This window comes from Meles meles, chromosome 21 (genome assembly GCF_922984935.1).
Source record: "Meles meles chromosome 21, mMelMel3.1 paternal haplotype, whole genome shotgun sequence".
NCBI lineage: Eukaryota > Metazoa > Chordata > Mammalia > Carnivora > Mustelidae > Meles > Meles meles.
The window spans coordinates 15,506,809-15,519,542 of NC_060086.1; the positions used below are offsets into that span (position 1 = coordinate 15,506,809).

Consider the following 12,734-nt stretch of genomic DNA (forward strand, 5'->3'; position numbering starts at 1 on the left):
TCTTTGGTCCAGAGGTCTTTCCTGTCCTGCATCTGCCTGTCAGGGTTGTGCCGCATACTTGTGGGGTACCCTGCATGCGCCCTGCTCCATGGAGTCTGGCTGCCACTGTCACCCCGCGCTCCTCACTCTGCCTCCTCAGCAGGGATAGCAGGCTGGGACAGCCAGCAGGCCGGCCTCATGCTTTCCAGCCTTCCAGTTTTCCAGAGGCGGCCATGACGGTGGGAGCCTCTGGCCCAGCTCTTCCCTCTAGCCTGTTATACACCTGGCCTCACTTAGAGCACTGGGCATTTTTTCCAGAAGGTGCCAGGGCATATGTCATTGATTCAGAGTCTTCTGTGAACACAGATTTGCAGAAAATCACACTTGATGTACTGAGTACTTCCTGATACCAGGCCTTTGCCCGATTGTCCGGGGCTAGGGTCAACTTAGGCCTGTTCCCTGGTCTGGTCAGGGCTCCTTCCTGCCCCTGTGGCTGTGTGGATGGGACCTCAGTCTGTAGGCTGTGGCCCCAGCTCTCATCCTGGCTTCTGGGTGCTGAGTATCCTGTGGACTCGGCCCAGTGTCCCCGCCGGGGTGGAGACGGGAGTGCTGGTGTGAGCTCTGCCTGGGGCAGCCCAAGCAGATCTCCCCTCAGAGGGCTTGGGAAGTGAGTCCTGGTGTGGAATCTTTGGGTAAATAGTAGGTTTCTGATCCCTTTTGGGAGGCCAGCCAGCCTTTGTTGTATTAATCTCTGGCTTGTAGAGGGGATTTTCACTTGTATATGAATATTCCATGAATCTCTGCAGACTGATGGGAGGATGAGCAGTAACTTTGAGAAGTGGTTGGGCCTCCTGAGCCGTGACCTACTCCAGAGACCTTGTCCTGTCCTGGGTCCTCCTGCCCCATGCACACCACACTCTCACCCTGCTGCTCCCCTTCTTCCCACATCAGACTGATGGGGATTGGCAGCCGGTTGGTGGTCTGGAGTTCTGACCACATGGGGTCCACATGAATGTCTGGGGTGGCTCCAGCCCGTGCTTGTCTCCCTGACTTGAGCGAGTGGGGTCTCCGATGTGAGGCTCTCAGTGGTTGATTGCCCATGTGTCCATGTTCTCGATGCCTCTGTGCCTTTGGCCCCACTGTCTCCTTTTCCACCCGGGACAGTCCTTGTCCTTGAAGCTGTGCGTGTCTGTGTCCAGCTGCGTCCAAGGTGATGGTGTGGTTTCTCTGCAGGCACGTCTTTCTGCCGTACTGCGTTTCTACGCATTAGCCTGCTAAGACTTGGCTAATGTTCAGTATCAGGTGTCGTACTGCGACCTTCCTGCCAGAGTTGGAGGGTTAGGGCCTAGCCAGGGCTCTCACCCCTTCGACAAGAGCCTTCTCTTGGACCCTTTGGTTCTCAGTAGCCGTGTGGGGCTTGGAGGCTGCTGGGGGCTGCTGTGGACACGGGTTCAGGGTGTCCCCCTCGATGCCGGGTCGGGACTCCATAGGTGCCGCCCCTGCTGCCCACTCTGGGCACGGAATAGATGGGGCGGATGGGACATTCAGGCACATGGTTGGTTTGTGGGCCTTTCATAGTTTTGCTCCCTGCCATGAGCACATCACCAGTCTGTCACTGGCACCCTTGACAGCAGGTGACTCTTATGGCCCTTGCTTTCCCAGCCGCTTTGGAAATGCCCATAGTCAGTAGCAGTCTCAATATCAGACAAAGGGGAAGGAAAAGAACAGTAATCGATGAGAACGGTACCCCTACATGTCAGCGTGTACGCGCGTGGACATTGACCATCTGGTGAGTGTGGGGCTTGTGTCCGGAGCCACTGGGGACGTGGCCACGTGGCACACTGTGCCGGTGCTCCAACGCTGTGAGCTTGCCATGGCAGTGCAGGTTTCTCATGTGACAGCCAGTTTTTGTGTTGTGACCAGGAGTGTCCTCGTCCCGCCCTCACGGTGGGCGGCTTCCCACGGACTCCATTGTTGCCCAGAGCACGAGGGGAGCCTGTGCACTGCTCTGTCGAAGTGTGGGATCCGCATGTGGGTCAGAATCGCCACCTAGTGCCCCTACAAGCTTGGGCAGCACCCTTAAAATCAATGCCATGTGCCTGAGGGTTCCTGTGTGTCCTGTGCTCGGGGGTTCCCTTGTGTCCTGCGTGCGGCAGGGGGGCGCCCTCAGCTGTTGTGCCTGGCTGGCAACCTCCCCAGTGAGAAGCTGGCACAGAAGCCCCGCAGACCCTCTAGCCATGGTGGGCTGGGCCCCACCACCTGGGGGTTGCAGTCCCGGGAGTTAGCGGTGGGGGACCAGCGGCCCCGTCACTACCAGGGGCTGCCAAGCAGCCCCCCGCTTCTGGACCTGGGCTTACCTCTGCCCACCCCCACCTCTGGTCAGGAGAGTGGCGGGGCCAGCCGTGGGGCTACTGGGTCAGACGTCCCGTAGATGGTGTGCCTGTCAGCTCTTGGGCCTCTGTCCTGGCTGACTTGTCTCCTTATCAGCAGGGAGAGGGGCGTTCAGCATGGGGCAGCAGACCAGCCCACTGCTGTCTTGAAGTAAATGCACTTAGAGCAAAGTGACTGTGCACGTTTGTGTGCATGTCGCCTGGGGCTGCCTGTGTGCGAGGCAGCAGCACAGCCTTCATGCTGCGAGTGGGCTTGATCCATGCCAGCGTGGGGGCCTGGCTTCTAGGGCTCTGTGCTAGAACCCGAGCTCTGCCGGTGTTTGCGAAGATGCCCTGATGTGTGGGCACCCGGCCCCCTGAGGAGGCACAGCCCCCTACGAGGCAGGTGGGAGGTGTCCAGGGAGCCTAGACCCCCAGACCCTGGCTGTGGGTTGGCCGGCAGAAGTCCCAAGAGCAGCATTTCCCAGTGCTCTCTGCTGTCTGCACGTGTCTGCCTAAGAAGTGTGAGACTTTCCTGGGGGCCTGTTGAACCAATGCCTTCCCTGTGGTCTGGGGTCAGGGCTGAGAGTTCCAGGCAACCCCGAATTCATTCAGCAATAGGGTGAGGACCAGATTCGTACTCCTGGCCCCTGTGAGGGCCTGGAGGTCAGTGCTGGACCTGGTGGGAGCAGCCTCTCCAGAACTCAGCGTTCCTGTGGCAGAAAGCCAGAGGGACAGTAAGGACCTGTGGTTGGGGCACGTGCTGCATGTGAACTTGCTGGCTGCGGTTGGCCGTTGAAAATAAAGGTTCGACTGGGTGGCCTGTCCTTTGGTGGATGCTGGCCTGGGCTCTGAGCCAATAAATGGGTATTTTTAGTGTTTCCGTACTGTTTGAGTTAGCGACATGTGCACGTGGTGTGAAGTGAGGTTCTGGAAAGAAGGCAAGATGTAGTGCTCAGCCGTCTTCCCGCCCAGTAGGCTGTTGTGCTGGAGGCTGCTGGTGTCCCCAGGGTCTTGTGTGCAGGCTGGGAGGTTCTGCGCCACCTGACTTCCTCCTCCGGCAGCCTCAGAGTGGAGCCGTCAAGTCTTGGGCTGTTCATGGCCTTGGAGTCAGGGTGAGTGGTAGGCTCTGTTTCCCTCATCGTCGGAGCCAGGGAGGCTGGGGGTAGAGGGTCCTTTGGCCAGGCCCAGGGTGACTGGTGCCTGACCCTCTGCAGGGCTGCCTCCCCGGTCCCCATGCGTGTTCGGCTCCGGGTTTGGCATAAAAGTGGCAGGGGGTGTCAGCCCGCCTTGGCTTTGGAGGAACGTTGACCTCCTTGGCCTCAGCATGCTTGGCTAGGCAGCGAGAAGCAGCAGCCTCCAAGGGGGCCGTGGACGGGGCTGGCACATCTGAATTCCCCAGGGGCACCCCCGTTTGTGAGCACAGTCTGCCAGTAGCCGGGTTCCCTGGGCGTTAGAGTCGTTTGGAGCAGGCGCTGCTGGTAATTATGCCTGTTAATTTGGAGAGTGAGCCCAAGAAAGGAATATAAATTTGCGTATTAACTTCAGAGGTTGGAAAGGCAGAGCAGCGTCTCTCTGGGACACACATGTGGAGATGAAGCGGGGAGCTTTGCGGAGGGGCTCCCGCGGGCCGTTGTGAGCCCAGGACCTCATCCAGGCTGTGTCTGGCTTGTTGAGCTGGGCCTTATCACGCATGCTGCCTCCGTCCACGTGTTGCGTCTACAGACAGCCCCTCTGAGGGTCCTCCCTCCCCAGCACGACCTGGGAGCTGGCCGTGGTCCTGGAATGACTCGCAGAGCCGGCTTTGTGGTTTTGTCATTTAGCAAGTCTCTCAGAAGATGCAATCCAATTAGTCCTGTGTTCTTTTTTTTCCTAAACCAACTCCAAATACAGATTTTTCTCAGTCAAGTATGAAATAGGTAGTTGCAGACGGCAATATTAATGCATTTCCAATTTTCACTTCTTCCAGTGGCAACTCCTAGCAACATGGCTTCTCCTGTGCCTCGGCGCCAGCCAGGGCCAGGCCTGAGGGTGGAGGAGGGAGGTGCTGCCGGCGGGCGCTGGGCGCGGTACCATGGCGAAGGGGCTCCGGCTCTGGCGTGTGCCGGGCCCTAGAATGGGCACTTTCCTCTCGGTCTTCTCGCTTCCTGCTCAGACTTAGGAATAGGAGTGTCTGTCCCCACTTTACAGATGAGAACATTGAGGTTCAGCCTGTATGTGAACAAGCCCAGCGGCTTCTGCACAGTGTAGCGTGAACCCACCAGAAGAGGGACCCGGGAGAGAGGCTGTTCCCAGGCACCTGCAGTAGCACTGCTCACATCCCTCCTCCCACAGCCCCTTTCAAACCTGACTGGTTTCCTTCTTTTTAAATGCCGATGTGTTTAAGTAGTTTCTGAAATTGGGTGTCTGGTGGCTAAAGAAGTTCCAGGTCTCTCTCCCTCGTGGATGGCGTGCTTCCTTGCGTCTTTACCTGGGATCCACCCCCTGCCCTGTGCCGTCCTGGCGGGGCCTGGCCCGTCCACGTTCCCACGGCTGCACTGCTCTGGACCACGCATGCAAGGGGTGTGCCAGGCCTGGGCACATACTGGTCAGCCACTTGCCCTGGGCTCCTGCCCATGGGCGTGGCCCGCCTCCTGCACCCCGGCTGAGCTGGGAATTGGGTAAAGAGGTGACAGCAGTGTGTCCACCTTCAGGGGTTCCCAGGCCGGTGGGAAAGGAGAGTCACACACCGGAAGTGAATGGCTCAGCAGCACATGGGGACCGGCACTCCCCTCTCGGGAGAACTGGTGGGGAAGGTAGCCTTTGAAGTAGGTGTGGATGGTGGCAGGGGCCTGACCCTGTGTCTTGTGTGCCGGCCACTGTCCCAGGATGGGGAGCTGGGGCAGGGCAGGATCTCCCAGGGCCGAGGCAGTTCCTCGTGAGCCTCAGCACATGTGGCCTGTAGCCCTTGGAGGCCTGGGGCGTCAGGCCCTAGCAGGGTGGAAGAGGGTGAAGTGGGAAGCCTATTAGTTAGGAGTCAAGCTTACAAGTTGAAAGGGCCTGTTTGGCCTTGAACACTGTGACATAAGTCAGCAGTTCTTCCTCCTTTCCTGGAAATTGTCCAAAAGTACCAAGAAGAATAAAAGCCAAAAAAGGCAAACCTAAATTTGGGCCAAACAGAACTCTTGCTAAAACCCAAGCCCCTAACGGGAGGGAGCTGGCCCGCAGTGGAGGCGGTGGCAGGGCGTGGGGGACGGAGCCCTGCAGTGAAGCTGCTCAGAGAGAATGCTGCTGGAAGGGGCTGCCCCGTGGACCAGCTCCGTTGCTGGGGGCTCGGCCGCAGGCGGAGATGGAGATGAGAGCTTGTGGCTTCCCCTCTTGCAGAGAGAAGTCAGGAGGGTGCATGGAACTCAGAGCCACCTGGTCAGGTTTGGAAGAAGAGAAGGCACCCTGTCCTTTCTGCAGTGTGGCCCTTTGGCACAAAGCTGGATTGAATGAAAATCACGTCACCAATGAGTAATAAAGGCAATATCACACAGTTTTGTAAAACCCAAACGTTTTGTAGAAAAGCAATAACAGAAAAAAAATTTCACAGAAAAAATTAACAACCCGACCTTCAGCAGGCAAAAACTGAACATTTTGACAGGAATCCAGGAATGTCCGTGGGGCTGGAGCAGAGGCTTAGCTGGAGCTGGTGGGCCTGAGGGCTGGGGTGTGTGTCTACAAGGAGCGGCGGCCACAGCTGAACCCACAGGCCTGGAAGACTGAAACCAGTGTGGGGGTCAGGAAATAGGGTCAGGCGGTTGCTGTGGGTTCTATAAATGCCGAGTTCATGTGTTTCATGGAAATTCTCTGGAAGGGAGCAGACAGGAGCATGCATGGTAGTGGCAGTCTTCCTGCCGTGGTAGCTGAGGTTAAAGCATTTGAAGTTAATGTCGTGTAGTGAGAGCACTTTTAACTGTTGGAAGTGAGCAGTGAGAAGGGTCACACTTCCGTTGCAGGAGGCGAACAGGGACTGTCAAAAGCAGAAGAGTGTAGGTATTATGTCAAAGGAAGAGTTACGAAAGCAACCACTAGAACAGAGAGATACAGACTCACTCCACACAAAAAAGTAAACAAGATCATGATACATCATCGATGTTCAGAAAGAGCAGAAATGGGGAGAGATTCGGGGGAGTCCTCGAGGATATCAGCAGGAGAGTTTGACTTTGTGACACCTGGTATTTCAAATGGACCAAGAATAGTGATGGAAGGAACAGTCTGTTTTAGATAAAGCCCTCAGCCTCAAAACTAAAGAACGCTGTTTATAAAGCGCTCATGGGAAACGTTCGCCAGAATTTACTGTATATTGACGATATGGAAAACCTTCCTGAGCTCAAACAGGCAGAACTAATGCAGACACGCACCTGCTCACGACATGATGAATTTGAGATTATGAACAAAACAAAACAAAAATGAAACAGAACCCAAGCCTCAGTCTTTAGCATTTCTTGGGTCGGAAGTGCACAGAATCCAGAAAACACGTTTCAGAGCCTGTGGGAAGCAGAGCGGGCTTGAGAAGAAAAATCACGGATTAAATATTTATGTTATTGAGCAGGAAAGCGTGAATAGAGATAGATTAAAGACCCTGATCAAGAACTCAGGGAAGGAAAACAAAATAAGCCCTAGTAAAGCGAAAAGTAGGAATTCGTGAAGATCAAAGCAAAAGTTAATAAGAAAGTGAAAAATAGTGGAAATAATAAATCCAAGTGCTTGTGCCCCAAAATAAAGTTAGTTAAATGCATGAATCATTCACAGTCCCAGTGAAAAATGAGCAGATGCATCCCCCCCACACACACGAGGGCCGAGGATAATCAATTTCTGGCAGGGAGGGCGCGTGGGAGTCCCCCTGGCGCCCGGCCCCATGGTCCTGCTCGGGGGTGCCCTGCAGGTGTGGGCCTGCGCGGCCACAGAGCCGGCCAGGGCTCCTGCACTGGACCGTGTGTGAGCTGCACCTCGAGGGTGGCAGAGAACATGGAAGTCAGTCTAAAAGGAGTAGGCAGAAGTACCACGGCAGTACTGACTCTGGCGCGACCAAAACGTTAAGGAGACTGAATCCGCTCCTGCCCTCCCCTAGAGAGAGGTAACAGAAAATAGTCGCTTCGGGTTGAGACGGTTTGGGGGGGATTCTGTGGGGCTGACAGAGCGCAGACCCCATGTGCACGCGTGCTCACCAAGCACGGCGAGGGAGGCTCTGGAGAGGTGAGCGACAGCTGTGCTGCATGGCCGTCATGTCCGCGGGGGCCCAGGCTGCGGACGCCTCCCTGAGCGCCGGGCCCACGGGTCAGGCAGGGAGCCAGCAGGCCCAGGGCGGGCCCCACAATTCCCCTCATCCCCACGCTGGGCTGCCAGCTTTTTTTTTAGAGCAAGTGCTCCGTATTTGCCATAAAGGAGTTTAAGCCCAACATTCGTCTTACTAAAGTGTAAACATAACGGATAATTTCTCGACATGATAGAGTGTGTGACCGTATGCTGGACTTGCCCAGTGGGACGGCCGCAGCAGCCCACGGTCGTGAGGCTGGGGACAGGGTTACCGTGCAGGGCTTCTCAGACCCTCACATCCAGACATGAGCTAGGTAAGAAAATGCACCACGTACAGCAGCAGCACCGCAGGGCACACACAAGCCCCAGGCCCGCTCCCGGTGTGCGGTGCGTGGGGCTGACGGCGCCCCCTCATGCGCTGACTTCCTGGTCTGTGCATTTACCACAACCCCAGTGTTTCCTACAAAGGTTGGTTTTTGGTTTTGTTGAGATGGCTGAGGGGAGGGCTGGGGCGGGAGAGAGAAAATACCCTGGAATTGGTGTGGATAGAAGGGCAGAGGAAGAGGACGTCAGAGGCAGATGCAGAACTCGCTGACAGTGTGGAGTCGGACGTCGGCGAGTGGCCATCACTCCTCAGGATCCTCGTACAGGGACGTCGGGGCCGGTAGATCGGCCACAGGAGGAACCCTGTGAGGAGACCAGCGCATCCAAGAGCCACCTGCCGCGGCATGGATTCCAGGCTGTTGGGTGGGAAGTGGCTGAAACCTCTGTCCATGGAGACGGGTCAGCGAGAGACTGTAGGCCCGCACGGCGGGGTTCTGCGGGGCCACAGACAGGAACTGGGAGGCGTGCTCCACACTGGTTTGGAAATCTCCCCCAAATAGATGAGATGAGAAAGCCAGAGTACAAGACAAGGTGAGGCTGTCTTAGTGTTTTCCTAACAGTGAATAAAGAGAGAAATGAGGGGAAGAACCGGGTCCTGCTTGCTGGCAGGGGTGCATGCTGTTCCTGGAGCCGCACGGCCAGACAGTTCTGGGGGGCTGCAGATAGCGCCGGGGTGACTACAGAGCTTTGCAGAGGCCTCTGGGATGTGTGCCCATTGTGTCCCACCTTTGGACCTCGGGTCCTGAGGCTGCACGGAAGGTGGGGCAGCGGACTGGGGCTGGGACCGGGACATCCCTGCAGAGAGACCACCTCTGTCTGCCACGTGGGCACTTGCCGCTGTGGGATGTGCAGCCTTCTCTGCTCGAGAGATGGAGACGGACCAGCCCAGCTGCACTCTGCTGCTTCCTTGTCCACCTGGGAGAGTTGTCCTGGGCCACTATCCCCTGCATAAGTGTCTGGACAGCATCAGAAAGGAGTGAGGAGCCTGGCCAGTGAAGGGAGGTGTATGGGGGTGGGGGGGCAGGAGGGGCTCCGGGCACAGTTGGCACCACTTCTCTGGGAAGGTGAGCAGGACTTGTTCCGCGTTGTGGGGCCACGGTGTGGTCTCTTCGTGCCTGGCAGTGCAGGGGGACCTCAGCCAGTAGGCGCTGGTGGGTGTGTGGGGGGATTCTGTCTCCTTTCCTCTGGGGACTTCGTGGAGGCCACTCCTGCTCATGCTTGGTCTCCACAACCAGCAGGATTGCAGTCACCCGCGTGTGTGGTGGTCCCACTTGGGACCTAGATGATTGGTAACAGGGCTTCATGCAGACTGGAAGCCTTGGGCCTAGGAATTCCCCGATAAGCTGCTGCAGGAGGACCTTTCCAGGAACAATCCAGAAAGGACCCTGTCCCACAGACCGAGCTGGTTCCCGGCTCAGGACAGCGGCATTGTCCACTTGCTGGTGCAGGCTGGGGAGCTTTCAGCCGCTCTGGGGAAAGGGCAGGGTTTTCAGTCATGCAGCCCAGAGGGTAGTGAGGCAGGTCCACAGACCCGGACTGGCCACGTCATTCCCAGCCTGTACCTTTGGGTGGGCATGGCAGGAGGTCTCTTCCTGAAGTCACCTGTCCCTTGGCATGCAGAGTGGGGGGGGGGGGGCAGTGGTCGAGTAGCCTTGGGGCATCAGGACAGGCCACTGCAGGGAGAGGCTGCCTGGGAGCTGTGTGGAGGCCTCCCCCAGTGAGGTGGGAAGTCTTGTGTCTGCCCTGTGACCCAACCCTGTCCGTTGCCCACATCAGTGCTCACCGGACTGTCGTCGCGTCGTTGTCCAGGCTTCTGTGGGGCCCGGAGCTTGAGAGGTGAGACACCTGTCAAGCTCCAGGAGACACCTGTCAGCTCGCCCCTGAGCTGCTTTTTGCGCCAACGGAGGTCATTTCTAATGAGTACTGGCTTGTCAGAGTCCCTTGGGGGACGTCTGTCCCATTGACTGTGTCTGGTGTGATGAAGAGTGGCAAAGGCTGGCAGGTCCGTATTCTTGGTGGTGTACCTGCCAGCCATGGGGCTGCAGTTTCTGGGAAAGCCCTGTGAAAGACAAAGGCACCTCTCCCAGCCTTCTGCTGTCAACTCGAGGACATTCAGAGTCCCACAGAGGAGCCTTGAAACCCACATCTGGGCCAGAGCAGACCATCCTGGGTGCGCGATTTCCTCTCTGGCTGCATGACGGTTACCGAGGATCTCTCCTGGTCTAAGAGCTGGATGTCTAGCGGTCAGTCAGACTGACCCTGGCCAGATCAATGGATGCAGAGCCACATCTGCCAGACAGGGCCCTGAGGAATAGCCCTGGGCATCGCGAGTGTCTCTAGCAAGGAGGTGGGGTTGGGGAAGGAGGCGTGCTTTTCGGGGAGCAGGAGTTCTGGGGGCTGTATGCAGTTCGCAGGCTCGCTTCTGTGAAGGCCCCCGTCACTGCCCCTGTCTGTGAACCTGGGCCACCAGGCAGGAACCCCCCTTTGCTCCTTCTTCATCCTCTTTGCATCTGTCCCAGCCCCCCCCCGGCACTCCTAGTTCAAATCCCCATTCCCTTCCAGGTGACCTGTGCGTCACTGTCATTCTGCAAGGGAATTCAAAGCAGCAAATAAATAAAAAACCATGACTATTAGAGCAGATCAAAGCACTGGTAAGCTCAGACTGTGTTGTTTCCAGCTGCTGTGACCCCTTACCCCAGTTCTGATGTTTCCCATTCGCATGGCCCAGAACGAGTGTGTCTGTTGCTGCCCCGGCGGTGGGTGCTGAGAGCTGCAGGCTGTGAGATCCGGCCGCCCAGGGTCCCTGGGACACAGGGGAGCCCAGGCGACGGCAACTCTGCCCCAGCGGCTCCGCCTCCGGTGTCACCCCCTCTCCCGGAAGCCGGGTGCGGGGTCTCGGGTTCTTGCGGCCCGTGGGGGTGGGGCGGGCCGTAGCAGCCCCTCCTGCTGACCTGCCTGTGCTCTCTCGCAGCTGGAGATGGAGGTGAAGATGCTGCAGTCCCAGTCCAGCGCTGCCGAGCAGAGCTTCCCGCTGTCCAGGGAGGAGGTCAGCTCACTCCGGTACGTCAGCACCCATGGCCTCTGGGCCTGCCTTCCTGGATCACACTCCGTGCAGTCGGAGCCCTCCGCTCGGAGACTTGGCTCTGACCCCTGGCACTGAGGGCCGTCCAGGGTCCTGCCGTCTGTGGGGGCAGCAGGGGGTTGCCCAAGTTCGGACACAAACAGCCCTGCTTCAGAAGAGTGTCGGCCAGCCCACCTTCTGTCCGTGTGTCCGGCCAGCTCAGGACACAGCTGTCTCCCCCAGAGGCTTTCTTTGTTCCTCCTGACCCCATCCTCACAGAGTGCCCGGCCCACTTCTTGGGAAGGGGGAGTGGTCGCAGGTCCTGAAAGAGGCTTTCAGGGAGACCGAGACATCACTCTGAAGGAGCTTCTCCCAGCTCCCCTTGGGTCCCCAAGCTGGCCCTGCTGTTTCACTTTGTCACTGGAAAGTGGCTAATGGGCAAGTAGACGGCCTTCCCCCAGAATCTCTTTGTGCAAAGCAAGTACAGGCCAAGCCACCTGGGCTTGGGGTGCTCTGAGCGCCTGCCACAGGCCAGCACAGGGCGCCCGGCGTCCTGTCCTCGGGAGCTTCTTCTGGGTCAGAGAGATAGAGTGGATGAGGATCCTGCTGCCTGGGGACATGGCTGGGGTCAGGGCATGAGCTGGCCCCTTTGCCCCTCCCTGGGACTATGGCCTGGTCTGAGCTGGGCGGACAGCCCTCCTTTGCAGATTGAGAGAACCGGGTGCAAGACCGAGTGCTGGCCCTGGACGTCTCCGTGGAAAGTGTGTGTGTCGGTGATGGTGTCCTTCTAGGTTCCAGGTTTCTCCCGTTCCAGAGCTGCTCTCGTGTCAGGACCTTGGCCTCATAAATAGCCGTCTCTGGGGACCCCGCGGTCCTGCACTCACCAGTTTGTTCTTCCCGGGCGTATTCAGGTGCGAGTGTGTGCAGTGGGCGTCCTGTGGGCTGAGCGTGAGGACGGGGCAAGGCGAGCAAGAGTGCCTCTTGTCTGTCTTCCTGGATGTTACAGTGTAAGAGGGATGAGGGGGGATGCCCGGAAAATCAGGTCAGCAGCATTGGGCCGCCGAGGCATGGCAGATGGGCCATGAGAACCCGAGTCCGTGGAGTCTGTTGGCCTTGGGAGGCTCTGGGGGTGGGCTGGGTGGGTCTGGGGACCTCGGATTAGTGGGGAAGGCGGCAGCGTGTGAGGATGTGCATGGGAGGAAGGGCTCCGTGCTGGAGAGGGACGGGCAAGGTGCTGGGGACTGGGCCAGACCAGGCGAGGCCCTCTGCAGTTGTGGCCTTATTCCCAGGAGCAGTGGGGCCCACAGAGCCTTAAGGACCAAGGGGCCATCGCATCTGTAAGAGCGCCCTTGGCTGCTTAGAATGGGGCCCTGGAAGAGGGGCTTGGCCAGGGGGCAGCTGTCTCCCAGCTGAGCGTCAACTGAGTACTTGCTGTGGGAACATCAGTGTGCAGAGATGCCTACACCCGACTTCCCAGAGAAGCCCCAGCCCACAGATGAGCACAGTTGTTGCAGTCAGAGGGCAGGGTTTGTGGGGGTCCTGACAGTAGGTGGGTGAGGAGGGGCGGGAGAGGGGCTCTAGGCAGGCCTGGGGCACAGCCACGTTCTGGAATGTGGATGGGCTTCCCCACGGGAGCCCCACAAGGAGGTGGGCCAGGGCAG

At 58.1% G+C, this 12,734-nt stretch overlaps 1 protein-coding gene across 2 annotated transcripts in view; it reads left to right on the plus strand.

The window, feature by feature from the left end:
• The window catches only part of MAD1L1 (mitotic arrest deficient 1 like 1), a 309,358-nt gene that overhangs the window by 189,498 nt on the left and 107,126 nt on the right, over positions 1 to 12,734 (plus strand). For both annotated transcript variants that reach the window (XM_045993575.1, XM_045993577.1), the window contains one exon: positions 10,984 to 11,072. In XM_045993575.1, the coding sequence (XP_045849531.1) occupies positions 10,984 to 11,072 (89 nt within the window). The remainder of the gene's footprint in view (positions 1 to 10,983; positions 11,073 to 12,734) is intronic.